Source organism: Macaca thibetana, chromosome 18 (genome assembly GCF_024542745.1).
Source record: "Macaca thibetana thibetana isolate TM-01 chromosome 18, ASM2454274v1, whole genome shotgun sequence".
Lineage (NCBI taxonomy): Eukaryota > Metazoa > Chordata > Mammalia > Primates > Cercopithecidae > Macaca > Macaca thibetana.
Window position 1 is genome coordinate 54,364,104 of NC_065595.1, and position 22,867 is coordinate 54,386,970.

The following is a 22,867-nucleotide window of genomic DNA, read 5'->3' on the forward strand; positions in this document are numbered from 1 at the left end:
CCATCATTTAATTTAAATGTCTATGTTCTACAAGCATGCAACTCTAAAAGGTCAAGTTTCTATCAACTTCAAGAAAACTTCCTTCTATAATAGTCAAGATAGGTGAATTTGAATGTACAACAAAATCTCCCACATTAGAGAGACTGGAACATATACTAGACAAGAATGTTCTGAGGGTAACAAATGGGAAGGAGGACAAGTGCAGTGGCTCACACTTACAACACCAGCACTTTGGAAGGCTGAGCCAGGAGGATTGCCTGAGGACAGGAGTTTGAGACCAGTCTGGGCAACATAACAAGACCCTGTCTCCAGGAAAAATTTCCTTTACAAACGGGAAGAACATTTAAAATGCTGAGAATTGACAGGAGAGGGGTGGAGACACATGGTAGCCCTAAGGTGGGTTTGGGGTAATATGGGCCTTCATTTTACTATTATTTTTTTCAACAGCAAACATATTACATATGTGTACATATTACGTGTAGTCTTTTGTTTGCATGTATATTTCATATTAATGCATAATAAAAATATTAAATACCATATACTAATACATTTGAAACAAAACCAAAAGGGTTTTTGGAAAAACATGAAGTGACAAAATTAGCACAAAACACAGAAACTAGAATAGACAAATAAAAGATATCGAAATGATAACCAAAAAGACCTCCCTCCCTCAAGTCTCCAGACTCAGATACTTTCCATGTGATTTTTCCACATTTTTGCCTAACTCCTGTCTTAGACAACATGTTCCAGAAAAACAGAATAAGGAAAGCTGTTCAGTTCATTTTATGACAAAGGCTGTAACATATTTCAATACTGAATAAGGATAATAGAAGAAAAGTAAACTAAAAGCTCATCTGGCAAAAACTTTAATAAGATTTTTAAATTACTGATTAATGATGAGGACTAGAACTAACAATAAAGTTTTTAACAAAAGAGAAAAAATTAAAAATTACACCTTAATACAATTTTGTTAAATATAGATAGAGCCTCAAAGGCAACATTCAAAAGGAAGTCGCCCTCCTTTTCATATCCTTAGTCCTGCTCTCCAGAGACAACGACCACGCAGTGTCTTCTAAATTCTTGCAGAGATTTTCTAATACATTTTTAGTTTTCTGTACAGTAAATAAGCCTCTTTCTTTAGTCTGTCTTATAATCAGTCATTAACTCTCTCCATAACTAAGAAAGTGTAATCTGGAATTTTAGCTGGTGGTTATGATCACCTCTGAGGACTGATGGGAGAGGTTCCATGGGGGCGTACTGTCCCCCTCCCTCAGGAAGCAAGCTAAAGTCCAACTGAAATGTGAGTTTAGGAAAAACGTCCTATCATTTGTAAGAAGAGCGGACATTTATGGAATTCTTTTTATCCTGTCTCCGGTAAAAAAAAAAAAAAATCGGTCCTTCATAACGCTTTCTAGTATAGCTACTACTTGTATCTCACCACAGCGATCCCCAACCCCCGTGCCGCGGGCAGGTATGGGTCTGTGGCCTGTTAAGAACAGGGACACACAGAGGCAAGTGAGCCTTATTGCCTGAGCTTTGCCTCCTGTCAGATCAGCAGCGCCATTACAATCCCATAGCAGCGGGAACCCTCTGATGAACTGCGCATGCAGGCGATTTAAGCTGCACTCTCCTCGTGAGAATCTAATGCCTGATGATCTTGATAGACGCAACCCGGTAGACACGGCGAAGGTCCCAGAAGAATCGCCCACACGCCTGCCCACTGGGAGGAGGGGTGGAGCCTCGGGAAGATCACACCCTTTGCAAGGGGGAGGAGCCTGGCCTCTCCTGTTCCTGTGTGGTGACCCCGAGATTCAATTTGTGAGATGGGGGCCTGTTAACGGGAACCCCTCTGGCTTTGCTGAGTTTTTTTTTCCTTTTTGCCTAATAAATTCCATTTCCCCTCATCCTTCGAAGTGTTTTTGTTTTGTTTTGTTTTGTTTTGTTTGAGACGCAGTGTTGCTCTGTCACCCAGGCTGAAGTGCAGTGATGCGATCTCGGCTCACTGTAATCTCCAACTCCCTGGTTCAAACGATTCTCCTGCCTCAGCCTCCTCAATAGCTGGGATTACAGGCGCCCACCACTACACCCGGCTCATTTTTGAATTCTTCGTAGAGACAGGGTTTCACCATGATGGCCAAGCTGGTCTCGAACTCCTGATCTCAGGTGATCCACCCGTCTAGGCCTCCCAAAGTGCTGGGATTACAGGTGTGACCCACCGTGCCCAGCCCAAAGTGTCTTAAAATCAATCACAACTCTGCCTTTGACTCAATAGACCAGCCAATAGTAACTTCAATGCTTTGCAAAGCTGCACTGACTGACTAGGCATGTTTTGAGGACAGGAGGAAAACGGACTGAAGTATATGTGAAATAAACGTGTGAAAATCAATTCTACACAGAGCCAATAAAATGAGTTGTATGGAAATTGAGAAGATGAAATAGCATTTTAAGGAGGGTCATTTTCTGTACCTGTCTGAAAGAGCAATCACTTTAGGTATGTTCATATTTAATTAGAAATACTACTCATTTGCACATTAGATTCCAACCTAACAATGAGCCAAACTACATCTTCATCAAATACAACATAAAAGTGAACACAAGATTTCTAACTAGTCCTTGTGTTATATTTATTAGACAGCCTAATAGGAAAACACTTCCAAAATTTCTTAACACACACATTTGCCTTTACAGTCTGACAATCAAGTACAAGGAGTTGTATCTTCTCTCATTTTTAAGTTCTAGCTCCTTATTTCCATGCCTAAAACTGAGAGGCTTATCCCTTAAAGTGGACAGGTATCATTAACTTCATTCTTTACTAATTTCCACTGCTCTAGGCTACCACTAAGGAGTAGCCCAACTTAAAATATGCATCAACCTAAATTAGGAAAAATAAATGTTTCACACAAAAACATCAATGACAGAATAGCATGAGCATTTTAAGATACCTACGGACATGAGGAAACACACAAATTTCAATTATTTCTATTGTGACAAAGTCACAGGTATGTACTAACACAATGTAATACTGCATGGTTCCATAGTTTGAAGCCTACATTCATAGCTGAAAGAAATTCTAAGTTTTAGTTAAAGCTTAGTAAAGGTTTTCCCCCTCATCTGAATTCACAGACTCCAGGTTGTCTCTTTTATAAAAACTACTAATATAGGCTGGGTGCAATGGCTGATCCTTATAATCCCAGCATTTTGCAAGGCAGAGGCAGGAGGATTTGCCTGAGCCCCAGTAGTTCAAGAACAGCCTGGGCAACAGAGCAAGACCTCATCTCTATTTTTTTAAAAACTACAAATATAATTAGTGTTCACTGACTATGATTACTAAGTAAATGAACACAAGCATTCACGTTCTAGAACTATTAAGACTTCAACAAATATTTAGAGAGCACAGAAATAGAATTGTGGCTGTAGCTGGCAGGGGACAGATTAAAGTCCATGGATGTGGAGAATCCCTGATACACTCTAAGAAGTAATATCCAAGAAACACACTTTACCACTAAACTGGCTCCCAAAAGGGCCCTGAAGAAGTAGTGTAGTGGAGTTCCTTCAGTTATCCCAGCACAACATAATTTGCTCTCTGTGTCCTGAAGAGCCATAACATACAAATGGCAATCTTAAGTATCTAAGATCATGTTGCTAAGTATGTTTTCTCTCTGCAATATATTTTTTTAACCTGTGGTGTTATTTATGTACTGAATCTTTAAGAACTATATCCAATGAAAAACTGATATACTCGAAGTACTGATAGTCTAAAGTGGTTAACTTCTTCATAAAACAATATAATAGTAGCTATCAATAGGCCTAAATTTATATTTTTTGGCTCAATAATCTCCTTAGAATTTATCCTAAGGAAAAAAAATACAGTAGGTTTTGAGATAATCAGTACATAGGTCATTAAGAACAGTTTCCAGAGTCAGATAAAGGCTCAAATCCTCACTCTGCCACATACTAGCAGAAATCAGGCAAGCTTCTTAATCTTCATATAAAATGGAGGTAACACTTTCTTACAGTATAGTCACAAGGATGAAACGAGATGATGAATGTAAGGCACCTAAAAAAGTGTCAAGCATGTTACGTGCCAACAAATGGTATCAGTAGAAAAATACTATGTTTAAAATCAGATTCACTGCTCATCATCTCTGTTAGAAGAAAACAATGTGAGCAGTATGGTTAAAGTTTGTAACACCAAAAGAGGGTCTGATCCGCTAGCATGGGATTCCACACAGCATGCTCCAAGAAGATGCATAGTCCCAGGACTATTGGATCCACTGGTTTTATCACGTATCTTGACTCAGAAACCAGGAGTCTAGTAAAATTTTAGAACAGCCTGCAAGAGGTACAGGTGAAGTACAAACATAGAGGCAATACTCTATGAATATGGGATTCCATCCTCCAAGACTCAGCATACTAATTGAATCAAAAATTTCCATATGGTACTATGTCCCCAATAGGACAAACCCATAGATCAAGGAATTAAGGAGAAGCAGCATGAATGGCCCCACTTATCATCACTCACAACAAAGACTCACCGGAGGACATTTTGTTTCCCATTTCTGCCCACAGGAAGCAAACATTTCCACCAGAGGACAAAGCAAGAGTTCCTACAGACACTAAAAACAGACACTAAGAGTTGGGTGTGGTGGCTCATGCCTGTAATCCCAGGACGTTGGGAGGCTGAGGTAGATGGATTACTTCGTCAGGAGTTCAAGACCAGTCTGACCAACATGGTGAAACCCCGTCCCTACTAAAAATATAAAAAATCAGCTGGGCGTGGTGGCACATGCCTATAATCCCAGCTACTTGGGAGGCTGAGGCAGGAGAATCACTGGAACCCAGGGGGTAGGGGTTGTAGTGAGCCAAGATCGCACCACTGTGCTCCAGCCTGGGCGATACAGCAAGACTCTGTCCTCAAAAATAAATAAAATAAAATAAAATAAAATAGACACTATGGCTGCACTCTGGTTCCTTATAACCATGATCCAGCAGGAAAGAGAAGAGTAATTATCTTCGGAAGAGTAATTGACTCCCATCATCTGGAGGAGGTAGGGTCGCTATTACACAATGAGGCAAAAAGAAGTATGTGTGGTGAATCCATGTGATTCAGAAGATTCACTTAATCTTATTCACCTCCTTATATTTCCTTGCCCAATTGTAATGATAAATAGACAAATGTAGCAACCCTGACCTCAAATGAAGATGGTTATTAAGACCACAGATCCCTCAGGGATGAGGGTCTGGTCACCTTATCACTTAAGTTAATGAAGACCAGTATAGCTGGTAGTTGAGGGTGAACAGAATCTAGGAAGGGAGAGTGGAAGAGGGTAATAATTAGTATCAGGTGCCACCAGAAACCAGCTGCAGCAGTAGGGACTGTAGTTCATCGTATTAACCTCCTCTTTGTTTCCCCAAAGAAGAAAACCATGAGAATCCCAGAACAGCTGATCTCCAACATGTATGAAGAAACAGATCCAAGTGATGCAAGGAGTAGCCTGTGACGAACCACGACAAGGAGTGATATGTACTGTCCTAACTAGCTGCTAGGAATGATATTAGACAGCCTCCATTTATCAGTTCCCTCAGGCTTCCCTCAGCTGCAGAGGATCACCTTGCCCAAAGGTAACTTTCCCAGGGAAGTCCACATGCAATGACTGAACAGAGAGTAGGAATTAAACCCAGCCAAACATGTTAGCCCAGTGGGACAATGCTGACAGGCCATATATGCTCCAAAGTTCTCCACTAGGTTGGCTAAGGCTTTATTGGGCCTGCATCTAGTTCAAACTCTTACCTACTCTCCTTTCCTTCCATGGGTATTTATCCCTATATATCCCAAATTTCATCTCAGCACCTGCTTCCAGATACTGCAACACATGGCTATTAGGCAGATTTGTATTAATTTAATACACTTAAGTAAAACTGGTATTCCAAGAATATACACCATGTTTATCTTGTTTCCCATACCTCCAACAGTTCCCAGTTTGATAAGTGCCATCATATATCACTGAATTGCTATCTTCAATGTCACATAGTAACTTATATATCTAACAGGAAATAACTAAATGATTTTTTTTTTTAAAGTTAAGAGAATAACCAGTGCACGAATGGCCAGTACAACTTACTTGTACTGAGGAAGGCTTCGGAACAGTGGTTACCACAGTAGTTCCTATTTGTGCCAATTTTTTAACAGGTGTCACTGCCACTTTCTTGATTAATTGTGAGCTAGAGTTCTTGGCGGTGGAGGGGAGCAAGATAACACAAAGTCATTAGCGTTAGTAATTTAAAATCAGTACTATAGTGAACATTAGAACACTTTATGACAGCAAATGTATTTGTTATGACTGGCATTATAACCTTATGTGTTTTATGCACATTCTGTACTACAAACCTAACTGAACTGATCAGCTGCCCAGATGACACTCATTTCATATTTCTAAGGTGGCAACTGATTCAATAAATAACCCATTTATCTGAAATTTCAAACTAAATAAATATTACAGTATTCAACATTAAAATATTAATCTTGACTCTGGTTCATACAGAAAAAATATAGATTCTTATGTAATATTTAATTATAAACAAAAACCTGCTAACCTCTATTCTCAACCCACAGTCGTTAAACCAAAATACAAAGGGAAGGAGTAGCTATTATTGACAGATATGGTAACAGAGAAAATGACTGTTTCAGGACCTAGAATCAAATTAGTAGGGCACAAAAATGAAAAAAACTGGCAGAGAATGATTATTACAACAAAAAACAATGCAATCTGTCATTACAATGAGCCTGAGTCATCAATAAAATGCTAAACTACATTCAGCATTTTTTATTTAAGTAAAATACCCATTTAAAAAAAAAAAAAAATATATATATATATATATATATATATATATTTTTTTTTTTTTGGAGACAGAGTCTCTCTCTGTCACCCAGGTTGAGGTAGAGTGGTGTGATCTCGGCTCACTGCAAGCTCTGCTTCCTGGGTTCACGCCATTCTCCTGCCTCAGCCTCCCGAGTAGCTGGGATTACAGGCACCCACCACCATGCCAGGGTAAATATTTTGTATTTTTAGTAGAGACAGGGTTTCACCGTGTTAGCCAGGATGGTCTCGATCTCCTGATCTCGTGATCCATCCACCTCGGCCTCCCAAAGTGCTGGGATTACAGGCATGAGCCACCGCGCCCGGCTCCATAAAAATGTTTTTAACTCTATCAAACACGATAAGCTTCAGTTATCTACAAAGATCACCATGAATGTAAAATAAGTGGTTCTAACAATGCCAAGTTAATGAAATGCAGCAGATATCTGTACTTCTTAAAGATAATGTCTATAAGATACAAATAAAAATGAATACTATAGGCCAGGTACGGTGACTCACACCTGTAATCCCAGCACTTTGGGAGGCCAAGGTGGGCAGATCACCTGAGGCCAGGAGTTCGAGACCAGCCTGACCAACATGGAGAAACCCCATCTCTACGAAAAATACAAAATTAGCCAGGTGTGGTGGTACATGCCTGTAATCCCAGCTACTCAGGAGGCTGAGGCAGGAGAATCACTTGAACCTTGGAGGCGGAGGCTGCAGTGAGCCTAGATCGTGACATTGCACTCCAACCTGGCTAACAAGAGCGAAACTCTGTCTCAAAAAAAAAAAATTACTATTTTATCAAAAATTAAAATTAAAGCAGAACAGGGTAAGCACAGTGGCTTACACCTGTAATCCCAGCACTCTGAGGCTGAGGAAGGCAGATCACCTGAGGTCAGGAGTTCAAAACCAGCCTGGCTAGCATGGCAAAACCGTGTCTCTACTGAAAACACAAAAATTAGTTGGGCGTGGTGGCAGGCACCTGTAATCCCAGCTACTCGGGAGGCAGAACTATTATATTCTTTCCATTTAAGATGCAAATAGGCCAGGTGCGGTGGCTCACATCTGTAATCCCAGCACTTTGGGAGGCCAAGGCAAGAGGATTGTCACGAGCCCAAGAGTTCAAGACCAGCCTGAGCAACAAAGTGACACACTGTCTCTGCAAAAAGTAAAATTAGGCGAGCATGGTGGTATGCAGTTGTGGTCCCAGCTACATGGGAGCCTGAGGCATTACCTGAGCTCGGGAGCTTGAGGCTGCAGTGAACCAATTGAGCCATGTTCACGCAACTATACTCCAGCCTGGGAGACAGAGTGAGACCCTGTCTCAAAAAAGATGGAAAGGCCGGGCGCGGTGGCTCAAGCCTGTAATCCCAGCACTTAGGGAGGCCGAGACGGGCGGATCACGAGGTCCGGAGATCGAGACCGTCCTGGATAACACAGTGAAACACCGTCTCTACTAAAAAATACAAAAAACTAGCCGGGCGAGGTGGCGGGCGCCTGTAGTCCCAGCTACTCGGGAGGCTGAGGCAGGAGAATGGCGTAAACCCGGGAGGCGGAGCTTGCAGTGAGCTGAGATCCGGCCACTGCACTCCAGCCTGGGTGACAAAGCAAGACTCCGTCTCAAAAAAAAAAAAAAAAAAAAAAAGATGGAAAGAACCCTCTGAACATTCCTTTGAGGACATAAAATCTGAATATGAAGACTGAATTTACTATTTTGGCAATTATCAGAGGACAAAACCAAAAATCTTTATTAAATTGACATACTCAAGGGAAGCTGACTTAAAAAGCTAAGCAGAATCATGTCTTACATTATTGTTTACTAGCAAACATATACACAACATTTATATGAAAATTACAGCTGAGAAAGAAAGATGAAAAATATTTACGGTATATTACCGGCACTGTACAGATTTTGACTGTTTGAGGATTCGCTGGTACTGCTGGCCTTGAGGTTATGTTACTTGTCGTCTCGGCTCTTGTTACAGCTTGCTGAGGAGATACCAACATCAACTGACCACTGTTACTTTTAATCAACACGGTTCCTATATTTAAAAAAGGAAAAAAAAGTGACCTCTGAGCCAATAAATACAGCATAACCATCACATATTTTCTTCTCCCATTTCTTTCAACACTTTAAAATGATGTCTTCAGTACATAGTGAATTTCATGTCTGCTACTTATATACAAAAATGAACAAATGTTTTTACTCCAAGCTATTTAAAAATGTAAAATCTATGAATACAATGAGATGTTCCTGAAGAAAGCAAAACACTCTTCCTTCATGACATCAAAACTATCTATAAAGCTACGGTAATTAAGATGGTGGGGTTAACGGCATAAGACTGAATAAGCTGACCACTGGAATAGAATAGAGAACCCCCAAATCAACTCATGCAGATATGTCATATCACATTTTCCTAAAAGGCTCTGTAGATTCATGAGGAAAGGAGAGACTATTCAGTAAGTGGGGCTGGTCAATTAGCTGGTCTATATGGAAAAGATAAAATTTGAGAAAGAAAAATATATATAAATGTGAGCCCTTTAAAATTATCTCCCCCAGAGAGGCATTAAAATGAGACAGCAATTAGGTCTTACTCCCCTTTGCTATGTAATCAATCCTCTCTTGAAACTGCTTGCTGTAGCCACAAGTAACTTTAAAGTAACCTAACAACGCCACATGCCAGATAACATAAACCACACTCTATAGTTCAACAAGGTATAACCAATCAATGTTATTTCTGCAAACCAATGAGGATTCCTGACAAGTAACTCTTTTTTTTTTTTTGAGAAGAGTCTCGCTCTGTCGCCTAGGTGGCTCACTGGGCTCACTGCAACCTCTGCCTCCCGGGTTCAAGAGATTCTCCTGACTCACCCTCCCAAGTAGCTGGGATTACAGGCATGCATAACCATGCCCGGCTAATTTTTTTATATTTTTAGTAGAGATGGGGTTTTGCTATGTTGGCCAGGCTGGTCTCAAACTCCTGACCTCAAGTGATCCTCCCACCTCAGCCTCCCAAAGTGCTGGATTCCAGGTGTGAGCCACCACACCTGGCTGACAAGTAACGTTTTAATCAACCCACTCTTTATCCCCTTTTTTGCTTTTAAAAACCTGTTTGTTACAAAGGCACTCCCCAAGACAATTTGTGTGTCCTGGGAAGCTGTACTCAACGCTGGCCCAAACAAACTCACTATATTAATTTTGCCTCAGCTTCTTTCTTTTAGGTTGACCTTTCAGATGCCTATTTCACACATATTCACAAAAACCAGGTGCATTAAGAATATAAAAGTAAAAGGTAAAGATTTTTAAACTCTTAGACAACGTAGAAAATTATCTTTCTGCATGCCTGTAGTCCCAGCTACTTGGGACAATCGCTGAGGCAGAAGGACAGCTTGAGCCCAGGAGCTCGAGGCTGCAGTGAGCTATGATCGTGCCTACACTCCAGCCTGGGACACAGAGCAAGAACCTGTCGAGAGAGAGAGAGAGAGAGAGAGAGAGAGAGAGAGAGAGAGAGAGAGAGAGAGAGAGAGAGAGAGAGAGAGACAGAGACAGAGACAGAGAGACAGAGAGACAGAGAGAGAAAGGACTTTCTGAAATTGGGATAGGGAAGAATTTCTTAAAGTTTGATAAACTCAACTATATTAAAAGTAAAAACTGTTACTCAGCAAAAGACACCATCAGGTAATGAAATAAAATTTTGGTTCACATATATTCAAAGGATGAGTATCCAAAATGCACAAAAGAAACACAGACGCCAAGGACAGGGAAAGGTAAATTAAGACCACACTGAAATATCACTTCCTATCTACATAGACGAGCAAAGATTAAGATGACCAATGGCAATACCAAGGGTTAGAGAAAAGTGTATCAACAGGAATTCTAATATCTTGGTGGTGGCAGTACAATTTGGTACAACTAACTACTTTCTTCAATTTTACATGACTGTGCAAAATTTATTTCCATTTGCGTATCCTGTAACTCAGTATTTCTAACCTAAAGTAATTCTTGGCCAGGCTTGGTGGCTCATGCCTGTAATCCCAACACTTTGGCAGGCTAAGGCAGGAAGATCTCTTGAGACCTGGGGCTTGAGACTACCCTGGGCAACAAAGTGAGACCCTGTCTCTACAAAAAAAAATTTTTTAATTAGCCAAATGCAGTGGGTGTGTGCCTGTAGTCCCAGCTACTCAACAGACTGAGGCAGGAGGCTCACTTGAGCCCAAAAGTTCAAGGATGCAGCAAGCTATGATGGTGCCACTGCGCTTCCGCCTAGGTGACACAGCACAACACTGTGTCTTAATATAAATGAAATCTTTTTTAAAAAGTCTTTTGTGTAAAAAGGAGGCACAAACAAAAATATTCATAGCTGGAGTTCCATTTTCAGAATGGTGGCAAGAGGATCTCTACAACCCTGTTCCCCAGTAAAATAGGCATAACTGGTGAAAATTATTTTTATAAAACAACCATTCAAAGTTTTTGGAAACTGGCCAGGCATGGTAGCTCACACTTGTAATCCCAGCACTTTGGGAGGCCAAGGCAGGCAGATCACTTGAGGCCAGGAGTTTGAGACCAGCCTGGCAAACATTGTGAATCCCCGTCTCTACTGAAAAAGACAAAAATCAGCCGAGTGTGGTGGCAGGCACCTGTAATCCCAGCTACTACTCAGGAGGTTGAAGCATGAGAATCACTTGAACCTGAGAGGCGGAGACTACAGTGAGTCGAGATCGTGCCACTGCACTTCAGCCTGGGCGACACAGAGAGATTCTGTCTCAAAAAAAAAGCGTTTGGAAACTGTCCTAAGGCATACAGAAAATGACTACAGTTATTGGAGATCTGCTAAAACTCAGTAAGAATAACAAGAGTATGTGGCCTTTGAGCTGCAACCAACTCCCCTCTTTCCCTTCTCACCTCAACATGACAGAAATTCCATTCCAGGGAGTGTGGCCAAGAACACAGGCAGGGCTCCCTCTCTCCTAACCTCCCAATCTAAGGCTATGTATGGTATCTTCCTGGGAGGAGCAGGTCAGTTGCATTTCTCATCTACCAATCCTCACCCCCATCCCAGCTACATACTGAAGAGGATAAACTTGAGACAGGTGCATCCTAGAGGTTCAAGTCTCCCTTCTTTCACCCATTCCCATTCATAAAAGGAAATCTGTCCTTCAAGGACAGCACACTGGAACACTTAGAACTCAAGTGTCTCATCTCAGCTCTTTCATAAGGTGGAGGTTCCATGTTGAGAGAGGTGAGCAGAAAAGACCTGAGTACTGCCCACACCCAGTACCCTATTCCTAGAGCAGGGACATTACTCAGAGAGAAGAAAGCCACAGTCCCGACCTCTGCTCCCAATATCTCCCTAAATGAAATGTCTTTACGTTAAACAGAGTGGAGAAGTTCAAGGCTAAAGGCACCCTCAAATACAAAGTAGCAATTAAGAGGAGGCTGTAGCTTCATGAGACATACAAGCTAAACCATAAGTCTACTAGTTTACCAAAGAAAACCAAAGAAACAACTAAGAAGGGTCCTCCTTGGGTCAGAATAAACCTCAAACACTGGCCTAAAAAAATTACCTCTGTAAAGGAGCCCAAATTTAATTGGATCAGACTGTGCAACAAGTTAGGCTGTAGGGCATTGTTGAAAACAACAGGGCAATCAGCTGGCAATGAGTGGATCCTAATAGCCAGATGTGATACCAGCATAAGCAGACAGCTTAACAGAGACATGAGACAAAGAGACAGAGAGTCCTGCTAAGGATGACAGTGCTCATGTTCAAGGATGTGCCCTCTAAAAAGCAACATTAGCAGCTGCTGATTGTAGCAAAAGGAGACCTCACTAAAACAGTCCACATAGACATTTTTAAAAAATCAAAAAACAGTAACACACCCAATGGAGTGGGGACCAGTATTAAGAGTTGCTACACTATCGTTAACAACTATGACATGTAAAGAAACAGAAAAGTGTGACATAAACACAGGGAAAAGCAGGCAACAAAAACCACTGGTGAGGCAGACTAGATGTCAGATTTAATAAATGTCAGAGTAACAATTATAAGTATATTCAAATGAATAAAAGGAACCATACTTAAAGAAGTAAAGGAAGGTGTAATACATCTATAGTATCACTAGAGATAAATATTATTTTTAAAAAACAGAACCTCTGTCACTACAGTAACAAATTCACAAGAGATTCAAAAGTAAACCTGAACTGGCAAAAGAAAGATCAGCAAACTTGGAGATAAATCTATAGAAATTATGCAATCAAAAGAACAAAAAGAATGATGAAACATAAACAGATTCTCAGAAAACATGGAACACCATTAAAGACACCAACATAGGCATAATTTGAGTACCAGAAAGAGAGGAGAGAGAGAAAGGAACAGGAAAAAAAAAAAAAAAATCAAAGAAATAACAGCTGAAAGCTTCCCAAATTTGAAGGAAAATAATACAGACATCAAAGTAGCTCAAGAAACCCCAAGTAAGGTAAGTGCAAAGAGAGCCACACCAAGATACATAGTAGTAAAAATGTTCAAAAACAAAGAAAAAAGGAAGGCAAAGACATTTAAAATTTAAAAACAGGCTGGCACAGTGACTTACACTTGTAATCTCAGCACTTTGGGAGGCTGAAGCAGGACTGCTTAAGTCCAGGAGTTTGAGACCAGACTGGACAACAAAGCAAGACCCCATCTCTAAAATTAAAAAGATAAAAAAGTTTAAAAGGTAGCCCGGTGTGGTGGTGCACACCTGTAATCCCAGCTACTTGAGAGGTTGAGGTGGATCACTCGAGCCCAAGAATTCAAGGTTGCAGTGAGCTATAATCACACCACAGCACTCCAGCACAGGCGACAGAGCAAGACCCTGTCTCCAAAACAATTAAAAAAAAAAAATTTAAACTAAGAAGATTCATTAGTAGCAGACAGTCCATACAAAAAACACTAAATGAAGTTCTTCAGGCTGAAAACAAGTGACCAAGACAGTAATTCAAATTCACGTGGAAAAAACAAAGAGCACTGGTAATTATGTAATTTGGCAGTATGAATGCATTATTACTTCTCCTTTCATAATTGGTTTTAAAAAACTATTGTATAGAACAATATGTATAGAATTATATCTTTGGAAATTTAACATATAGGAATGTAAAACTGTTACAAATAGAAGCACAGAGGAAATAGGTGGAAGAAAAGCTGTATTGTACTAAGAAAGGTACTTCAGATGGTAGCTCAGAAGCAAAGGAACAAATGAAGAAAATCCAGAAAAGACAAATAAGGTAATGTAACAAATGATATAAACATGTCCTTGCTCTCTCCTTCCCTCAGCTTTTTTGTTTTTTGTTTTTGTTTTTTTTTGAGATGAAGTCTTGCTCCATCACCAGGCTGGAGTGCAGTGGTGCAGTCTTCTCGGCTCACTGCAACCTCCAACTCCCTGGTTCAAGTGATTCTCCTGCCTCAGTCTTCTGAGTAGCTGGGATTACAAGCACACGCCACCAGGCCCAGCTAATTTTTGTATTTTTAGTAGAGTTGGGGTTTCACCATGTTGGCCAGGATGGTCTCGATCTCCTGACCTCGTGATCTGCCCGCCTCGGCCTCCCAAAGTGCTGGGATTACAGGCATGAGCCACTGCACCCTGCCTCAGTTTCTTTAAAATACATAAAATTATGTAACATAATCATTATAATAAAGTATAGCTGGGTTTGTGATATAACTAGATGCAAGGTATAAAGTAATAATTACATACACACACACTCACAAACACACATGCAGAGGAAAGCCGGAAATGAGCTTAAAGAGAGGGCTTCTTTGTCTCACTGAAATAAGTTAATATACACATGAAGGAGATTCCAATGAGATTCATCTTGTAAGCCCTAAAGCAACCTCTAAGAAAAACAAAAACATGTTGAAAAAATTACAAAGGATAAGTGTTACCCTAGGGAATATTTGCTTAATACAAAAGAAAGCCGGAAAAGTATAGAGGAAAAAGTAAAAGAAACATATAGGAAACAAAAGTAAATGGCTGGCCTAAGTCCAACTATAGTAACATTAAATGTAAATGTGAATGTACAAAATAATCCAATCAAAAGGCAGAAAGTGTTGGGTGGGACAAAAAACAAAATTCAGCTATATGCTGCCTACAAGAGACATACATTAGACTCAAAGATATAAAAGAGTTGAAAATAAAAGACATCATACAAATAGCAACCACAAGAAAGCTGTAGTGGCCATACTAATATCAAAATAGACTTTTTTTTTTTTTTTTTTTTTTTTTTTTTTGAGACGGAGTCTCACTCTGTCGCCCAGGCTGGAGTGCAGTGGCCGGATCTCAGCTCACTGCAAGCTCCGCCTCCCGGGTTCACGCCATTCTCCGGCCTCAGCCTCCCAAGTAGCTGGGACTACAGGCACCCGCCACCTCGCCCGGCTAGTTTTTTTTTGTATTTCTTAATAGAGACGGGGTTTCACCATGTTAGCCAGGATGGTTTCGATCTCCTGACCTCGTGATCCGCCCGTCTCGGCCTCCCAAAGTGCTGGGATTACGGGCTTGAGCCACCGCGCCCGGCCTAGACTTTAAACAAAAGATAAAGAAGGGCATTTTGTAATGCTGGGGCTAACAGATCAACACGATGTAACATTTTAAGCACATATACATCACACACAGAGCCTAAAATATATGAAGCAAAAAGTGATAAAAGAAAAAATAATTCAACAATTGCTTGGACACTGCAATGCCCCACTTTCAATGAAGAATAGAACTAAACAGAAAAGCAGCAAGGAAATCAAACACTTGAAAAAACTACAAACCAACTAAACCTAACTCACATCTATGGAGTGCTTCACCTAACAAAAATAGCATTCTTAAGTGTATGCAAAACATTCTCCAAGACAGACCATATACTAGGACACAAAACAAACCCCAATAAACTTTTAAAAATTGAAATTATATTAGGTTGATGCAAAAGTAATCACAGTTTGCCACTGAAAGTAATGGCAAAAAAACACAATTACTTTCGCACCAACCTAATACAATGTATGGTCTCCACCTACAATGGAATGAAATTAGAAAACAGTGACAGAAAAAAAAAAGTGGGGTAGCTCACAAATACGTGCATAATAAACACATTTCCAAGTAACCAATGGGTCAATGAGAAAATCACAAAGGAAACTAGAAAATACTTTGAGATGAATGAAAATGAAGATACAACATACCAAAATCTATGTGACGTAACTAAAGCACTATTTAGAGAAAAATGTACAGCTAATAAATGCCTGTCTTAAAAAGGAAGAAATATCTCAAATCACTAACAACCTTTCCCCTTAAGACACTGGTAAACGAAGAGCAAAATAAAAACGAAAGCAAGCAGAAGAAAAGAAATAATAAAGATTAAGAGCAGGGGTAAATACAGAACAGAAAAACAACTGAGAAAAATCAACAAAACCAAAAGATGGTTCCTTGGGGAAAAAAATAAACAAAACTGACAAACCTTTATCTAGAATGACTAAGAATAACAAAAAGACTCAAACTATTCAAATCAGGTGTGAGGCCAGGCATGGTGGCTCAGGTCTGTAATCCCAGCGCTTTGGGAGGCCAACGCAGGCAGACCATTTGAGGTCAGGAGCTCAAGACCAGCCTGGCCAACATGATGAAACCCCATCTCTACTAAAAATACAAAAAAATTAGCCGGGCATGGTGGCACATGCCTGTAGTCCCAGCTACTCAGGAGGCTGAGGCAGAAAAATCACTTGAACCCAGGAGGCAGAGGTTGTAGTGAGCTAAGATCATGCCACTGCACTACAGCCTGGGCAACAGAGCGCAACTCCATCTCAAAAAAATAAATTAACAAAATAAAATCAGGAGGGGGGCATAAGTATTATTATACAAATAAGGATTATAAGGGAAGACTGTAAACAATTATAAACTAATAAATTAGACAATTTAGACGAAACAAATTCCTAGAAACACATAAACTACTGAAACTGACTCAAGAGAAAAACAGACAACCTGAATAGGCCTCTAATGAATGAAGATATCGAATCAAAAGAGTATCTGCAAGAAAAGCCCAGGTCCAGATGACTTTACTGGTCAATTCTACCAAACATTTAAAAGAAAATTTAATGTTAATCCTTCACAAAGTTTTCCAAAAAATAAGAAAGTGGGGAACATGTCTCAACTCATTCCATAAGGTCAGTATTAATGATACCAAAAACAGACAAGGACATCATAAGAAAACCAAAGGCCATCCCTTATGGATATAGATACAAAAATTCTCGACCAAGTACTAGCAAAATGAATCCAGCAATATTTTATATGCATTATATGCCATGACCAAGTGATAATTATTTCAAGAATGCAAGGGTGGTTTAGTATCCAAACATTAACTACTATAAAACACCCTATCGATAGAATGAAAGACAAAAATCACATGATCATCTCAACAGATGCAGAACAAGCATTTGACAAAATTCAACATGAATTTCTTTCAGATAAAAAGACCCCCAAAAAAAGAGAAACAGAAATTTCCTCAACCTGATAAATGGATTTACAGAAAACCCACAGATAACATCATACTTATTGTGAAAGTCTGAATTTCTCCCTAACATCAGGAATAAGACAAGGATATCTAAGATGAAGGATAAGACAAGGACGCGCACAATCACTATTTTTGTTCAACATTATACTCAGCGTTCCACCAAGGGGAACCGGGCAAGAAAATGAAATAAAAGGCATTCAAAGCAGAAGGGAAGGAGTAAAACTATTTACAGATGGCATGATCTCATAAGATTCCACAATCTCAGTGGATGCCTAAAACCTCAGACAATATGGAACCCTACATATTATGTTTTTTCTATATATACATACCTATGATAAAATTTAATTTATAAATTACACACAGTAACATATTTGCAACACTAATAATAAAATAGGATAAATAATAGTAAAATAGAATTTAAAAATATGCCACCAGCATCACCACTCTTGTAAGCTATGGGGCTCTTATTAATTAAAATAGGGTTACCTGAACACAAACACTGTAATACTGTGTACTGTAACAGTCAAGAGGGCTAATAAGTAACTAACAGGCAGGTAAGTATACAGAGCATCAATACACTGGACAACGGGATGATTCACATTTCAGGCAGGATGCAGCAGGATGGAGACAGATTTCATCACAATACTCAGAATAGCACACAATTTAAAACAAATTGTTTATTTCTGGGATTTTCCACTCAATATTTTTGGAGGCAGTTACCATGGGTAAATGAGACCATTAGATAAGGGAAGAGGAACTACTATATATAGAAAATCCTAATGAACCCTCTAAAAAACTATTAGAATTAATCAATTTAGCATGGTAGCAGGATACAAGATCAATATTCAATAATCAACTGTATTTTTATACACTTGCAATGAATAACCATAAATGAAATTAAGAAAATGATTCTATTCACAATAGCATCAAAAAGAATAAATATACTTTAAAGATAAATTTAACAAAGCACAAAACTAACACTATGAAAACTACGAAATGTCTTCATACTTTAATTACTTTCAACATGTGAAAAACACATTGAAAAATGTATGTTAAAAGTAATAACAGAAGATCTAAATAAATGAAAAGATATCCATGTTCATGAATGGGTAAACCTCAGACCTACCTCACTGGATTGTTAAAGGAACCAAATGAGACAATATATGTGAGAGGATTTTTGACTTTTTTAGCAGGTAGCTATTAATGCCAAGAGGTCCACAATTCAAACTTTTCTTCAACTAAGTACTGAAAACATCACTAGGAGGCAATATTAGAATAGCTGTAGACAGACAATGCTGAGAATAAAATAACCAGCTCATCTTCAGACCAAAGTGTTTTCAAGATGCAAAACACTCCTTTTGCAACCTTAACCAATTATTTATCTCAAAGGCCCAATTCCAATGAGAAGCAACAATATAATAGAGAGCACTTAAAAACAAAGGGAAACTGAATGTTAGTTTCTTCTCTGAAGACCAGTGACTAAGTCTCTTTGAATCCAATCCTGATAAATATCTGAGACTCACTTTTTCCAATCATAAAAAAATTGCCTGTTTATTCTACAGGCATGTTGACAGTGTGTAATCATATATTAGATTACATAGCACCTTTCCTCTATAAATATCAAACTATTAAAGTGTAACGTGGTCCAGTGTCCACTCTCTACTTGGTACATGATTTAGATACTCGACCCTTCAGCCCAGTGAACTGCTACATCCCAACATCCCAAAATGCCAATTTCTTGATGGCAAGCCGATCTGAATGGAGGTTCTCTGATGTCTCCACATTCACAGCATTTGTAAATACTGCCCCTGAAAAAATAGCAGATCCTTACAAATCTATCTATTACAAATTAATACATATACAAAATGCCTCACTAGTCAGCTTTTAGCCTCTTTTCAAATAGTCCAGGATTAGGAAAATGGAGATTTGTTTGTGTCACTCTTTCACAAGCAGACCAGGAATATAAGTCCTTCCTCAATATGGAACCAAACGTGCCTCCCATTAATATCCACACAAAATAAGCCCACTCTCATTTCCATAGGACTAGAAACACTTAGATGTGGCTAACATATGCTAAGTTGTCTCCTTCCTCAGGCACTACAGGCCAAATTTCTTCCATTTTTCACGTCACAGTTTTCCTTACTAAGAGCTTAAGGTCACTTAAATTTCCCTCATTTCCTGAAGTGAATAAATAAAAGAAAAAATTAAAGCAATGAAGAAGTTTATATCCCAGGTCATGCTATTAGTTATGGTATATCTCCCCTATCCTCCATTTACACAGCTGATTTGCCAAAATTGAGCTTCTATTTATCTCTATTCAATTTCATTTTTTAAGGGTAGGTTGTTGGATTTCAGGTGATTTTTACTTTCTTCTTTTTACTTTCCGTATTTTTTGGGTTTCTTTATATGTATGTATTATTTTACAAAAACAAGTTTGTTAGACAAAAACTAAACCCACAGAATATCTACCCTATTTACTATTGCATCTATGGCACTTAGCATAGAATCCAGGATATAATTAGCACTGATCATGTTGGTAATCTCAGCACTTTGGGAGGCTGAGGTGGGTGGATCGTTTTAGCTCAGGAGTTCAAAACCAGCCTGGACAAAATGGTGAAACCCCATCTCTACAAAAAAAAAAAAAAAAAATTTTGAGATGGAGTCTCACTGTCACCCAGGCTGGACTGCAGTGGCATGATCTCGGCTCAATGCAAGCTCCACCTCCCAGGTTCACGCTATTCTCCTGCCTCAGCCTCCCAAGTAGCTGGGACTACAGGCGCCCACCATCACGCCCGGCTAATTTTTTGTATTTTTAGTAGAGACGGGGTTTCATCGTGTTAGCTAGGACGGTCTCGATCTCCTGACCTCATGTTCCACCTGCCTTAGCCTCCCACAGTGCTGGGATTACAGGGGTGAGCCACAGCGCCCGGCCCCAAAATTTTTATAATTAGCCAAGCCTGGTGGTGCCTGCCTGTGGTCCCAGCTACTTGGGAGGCTGAGACAAGGAACATGTGAGCTCAGGAGTTTGAGACTGCAGTGAGCCATGTTCGAGCCACTGCACTCCAGCCTACGGGACAGAGTGAGACCGTGTTTCAAAAACAAACCAACCAAAATAACTGGCCGGCTGCAGTGGCTCATGCCTGTAATTCCAGCACTTTGGGAGGCCAAGGCAGGCAGATCACAGAAGGCCAGGGGTTTGAGACCAGCCTGGCCAACATGGTGAAACCCTATCTCTATTAAAAATACAAAAATGAGCCAGGCGTGGTAGCATGCGCCTGTAATCCCAGCTACTCAGGAGGCTAGGGCAGGAGAATTGCCTGAACCCAGGAGGTGGAGGTTGTAGTGAGCTGAGGTCACACCACTGCACTCCAGCCTGGGTGAAAGAAAGAATGAGACTCTGTCTCAAAAAAAAAAAAAAATTAAAGTGCTGAGTTCATAATATAGAAAGTCATCACCATATAATAAGTGAATATCAGGATATAAAAGTGGTATCACAGAATTCCAAGTATGTAAAAGTAGACAAAGTGTGCACACATTTTTTTTTTTTTCTAAAGAGACAAAAATATTTTGGGAATTAAATGTTCCATATCTTAATTTCATTGGTGCTACACCTTTATTAAATGTTTCAACACTCATTTCACTGTAAATGGGCTCCTTTTTTTTTTTTTTTTTTTTTTTTTTTTTTTTTTTGAGAGAGAGTTTTGCTCTGTTGCCCAGGCTGGAGTGCAGTGGCACAATCTTGGATCACTATAACCTCTGCTGCCAGGTTCAAGCGATTCTCATGCCTCAGCCTCCCAAGTAGCTCAGACTACAGGCATGCACCACAATACCTGGCTAACTTTTGTGTATTTTTAGTAGAGGCCAGGTTTTGCCATGTTGGCCTGGCTGGTCTCGAACTCCTGACCTCAAGTAATCCACCTGCCTTGGCCTTCCAAAGTGCTGGTGCAGCTGGACGAGCCGTAGGCAAAACCTCTCTGACACCGAGTTGTAGAAGGAAGGGCTTTATTCAATTGGGATCATCAGCAAGCTATTGCCTTAAAATCTGAGCTCCCCGAGTACACAATTTCTGTCCCTTTTAAGGGCTCACAACACTAAAGATTTCATATGAAAGGACTGTGATTGATTGAGCAGTCTAGGGGATACGTGACAGGGGTTTCATGCACTGGTAGTCAGAAAGAAACAGAACAGGGCCGGGAGTTTTACAATGTTCTTCTATACAATGTCAGGAACATCGGTTTCTAAGTCATAAATTGATTTTTAACTACTAGGATTAGGCCAGGCAGACCTAGGCCTGGTTCCAGGCCTGGCGCCGGGCTGCCTGTCTTTGGTTTTACTTCATTGTTTTTTCTTAAAACAGGTACTGAGTATAAAACAATATAAAACAATATGAGAGGGTTTCTCTCTTTCCTCACTGGGATTACAGGCATGAGCCAACCTGCCAAGCCAGGTTCCTCTTTTTTTCTTTTTGATACGGAGTCTTGCTCTGTCACCAGGTTGGAGTGCAGTTGCGCAATCTCGGCTCACTGCAACCTCCAACTCCCTGGTTCAAGCAATCCTCCTGCCTCAGCCTCCAGAGTAGCTGGGATTACAGGCATGCGCCACCATGCCCAGCTAATTTTTGTATTTTTAGTAGAGACGGTGTTTCAGCATGTTGGCCAGGATGGTCTTGATCTCCTGACCTCATGATACACCCACCTCGGCCTCCCAAAGTGCTGGGATTACAGGCGTGAGCCACCACGCCCAGCCTAGGTTCCTCTTTTTTAACAAAAATTTTACCTCAATAAAGATGACATTTAAAGAGATTAGGGGCCAGGTGCAGTGGTTCACGCCTGTAATCCCAACACTTTAGGAGGCCAACACAGGAAGGTCGCCTGAGCCCAGGAGTTCAAGGCCAGCCTGGGAAACAGTGAGATCCCAAATGTACCAAAAAAAAAAAAAAAATTAGCTGGGCATAGTGAGGCACATCTGTAGTCCCAGTTACTCAGGTGGGTGACATTGGAGAATTGCTTGTGCTAGGGAAGTCAGGCTGAAGTAAGCCCTGATTGTACTAATGCACTCCAGTCTGGGTGACAGAGCAAGACCCTGTCTCAATTTTTTCTTTTTTTTTTTTTTTTTTTTTTTGAGACAGAGTCTTGTTCTGTTGCCCAGGCTGGAGTGCAGAGGCACACTCTCGGCTCACAGCATACATCTGGGCTCAAGTGATTCTCGTGCCTCAGTCTCCTGAGTACCTGGGATTAGAGGTATGCCCCACAATGCCTGGCTTGTTTTTGTACTTTCAGTAGAGACAAGATTTTGCTATGTTGGCGAGGCTGGTCTTGAACTCCTGACCACAAGTGATCTGCCTGCCTCGGCCTCCCAAAGTGCTGGGATTACAAGGTGTGAGTCACCATGCCCAGCCCTGTCTTTTTTTTTTTTTTAAAAGAAGAGTTTTAAAATACACTCAAAACTTTGGGGGGAGGGTAATATTTTTGTGTAATTTTTCTGTTTTCCAAATTTT

At 40.1% G+C, this 22,867-nt stretch overlaps 1 protein-coding gene across 1 annotated transcript in view; it reads right to left on the reverse strand.

Moving 5' to 3' along the window:
• The window catches only part of TAF4B (TATA-box binding protein associated factor 4b), a 167,431-nt gene that overhangs the window by 123,321 nt on the left and 21,243 nt on the right, over nt 1–22,867 (reverse strand). The window contains exons 2-3 of the mRNA XM_050767138.1: nt 8,757–8,902; nt 6,123–6,230 (exon numbers count right to left, since the gene is read on the reverse strand). Coding sequence (XP_050623095.1) covers nt 6,123–6,230; nt 8,757–8,902 — 254 coding nt within the window. The remainder of the gene's footprint in view (nt 1–6,122; nt 6,231–8,756; nt 8,903–22,867) is intronic.